The following is a 1,280-nucleotide window of genomic DNA, read 5'->3' on the forward strand; positions in this document are numbered from 1 at the left end:
TCTCTGGAGAGAAACTACAAAAAATCTGTTATATGCATAATAAGTTTGGCTCCTAAAGCAGGCTGCCCGCCATGTCCACTGCTATTCTACAACATTTATTTCTATAATAAACATATAAATAATGAACGCCATATAAACTGTCATGCTCCATATAAATGATTTGGCTCCGGTACATGACAGGTGATCTACATTTATATGATCTAACAAACCAGAAAAATCCCAGGCAAACTCCACCCAGTATTCATGTTGATGTCAATCCCCAGGCTACCCCAGGTTTCACCATTCAAACCTTTGGAAGGGATTTCAGTACTCATTTCATCTGCTAAATAGAGTATCTGGAAGTCACACACTAGTACTGTTGGTCACTTAATCCAAGCTTTTGAAATGAGCCTTGTGTTGGACAATAAGTCCATATATTAATAAAAACACTTCAGCTCGACGGGCAAACACAACACAACGCAAACTGGGGTTCCAGTAAGCCAGGTACACCAGGCTTACCCAAGGTTCACTCTCTCTGTGTCCTTGGGCAGGTTGCGTGGTGGGGTGGTCAGGTGGCGGAAGGTACAGTGCACCTCCTTCTGACCGGGGCAACTGCAGCTCCTAGGGCAGGAGGAGGGCAGGGCCTGGGCCGTGGGGGAGAGAGGGGAGAGGAGCAGGAGGAGCCACACCGCCCTCAGTCTGGGGACCAGGACACCCTCTGCAGCCATGGCCAGCTCTCTCATGCCATCACTAACTGCAGAAAGTTGCGCGCACACACACACGCACACACACACTCACACACACACGCACACACTCACATACACACGCACACACTCACATACACACGCACACACTCACATACACACGCACACACACTCACATACACACGCATGCACATACACATACACACGCACACATACGGACACACACACAGGCACACACACACACACGCACACACACACACGCACACACACTCACATACACACGCATGCACATACACATACACACGCACACATACGGACACACACACAGGCACACGCACACACACAGGCACACACACGCACACACACACAGGCATGCACACACACACATGTGTAAATACAACCAAACCGTGCAGTAACAACATCTGTGCAGTTTCTCAAATGAGAATCAGATGAAACAGTAATATAAATCAAGTCTCTCTAATCATTAGAAAATCTCCAAAGATTTATAAGAGCTTTTACAAATCTCTCTGTGGACATTATTTACAGTGATAAATCCATAATCGTTTGTTGGCTAAAGACTTTTGAAGATTTGAGTTG

General features: G+C 46.5%; 1 protein-coding gene across 1 annotated transcript in view; it reads right to left on the minus strand.

The window, feature by feature from the left end:
• Positions 1–722, minus strand: part of LOC311317598 (matrix-remodeling-associated protein 5) — a gene marked incomplete at both ends in the record, with an annotated part of 13,163 nt that extends 12,441 nt beyond the window's left edge. The window contains one exon of the mRNA XM_084448671.1: positions 499–722. Coding sequence (XP_084304797.1) covers positions 499–722 — 224 coding nt within the window. The remainder of the gene's footprint in view (positions 1–498) is intronic.
• Positions 723–1,280: the final 558 nt, after the last annotated feature.

This window comes from Borostomias antarcticus, assembly GCF_949987555.1.
Source record: "Borostomias antarcticus genome assembly, chromosome: 14".
NCBI classification, from domain to species: domain Eukaryota; kingdom Metazoa; phylum Chordata; class Actinopteri; order Stomiiformes; family Stomiidae; genus Borostomias; species Borostomias antarcticus.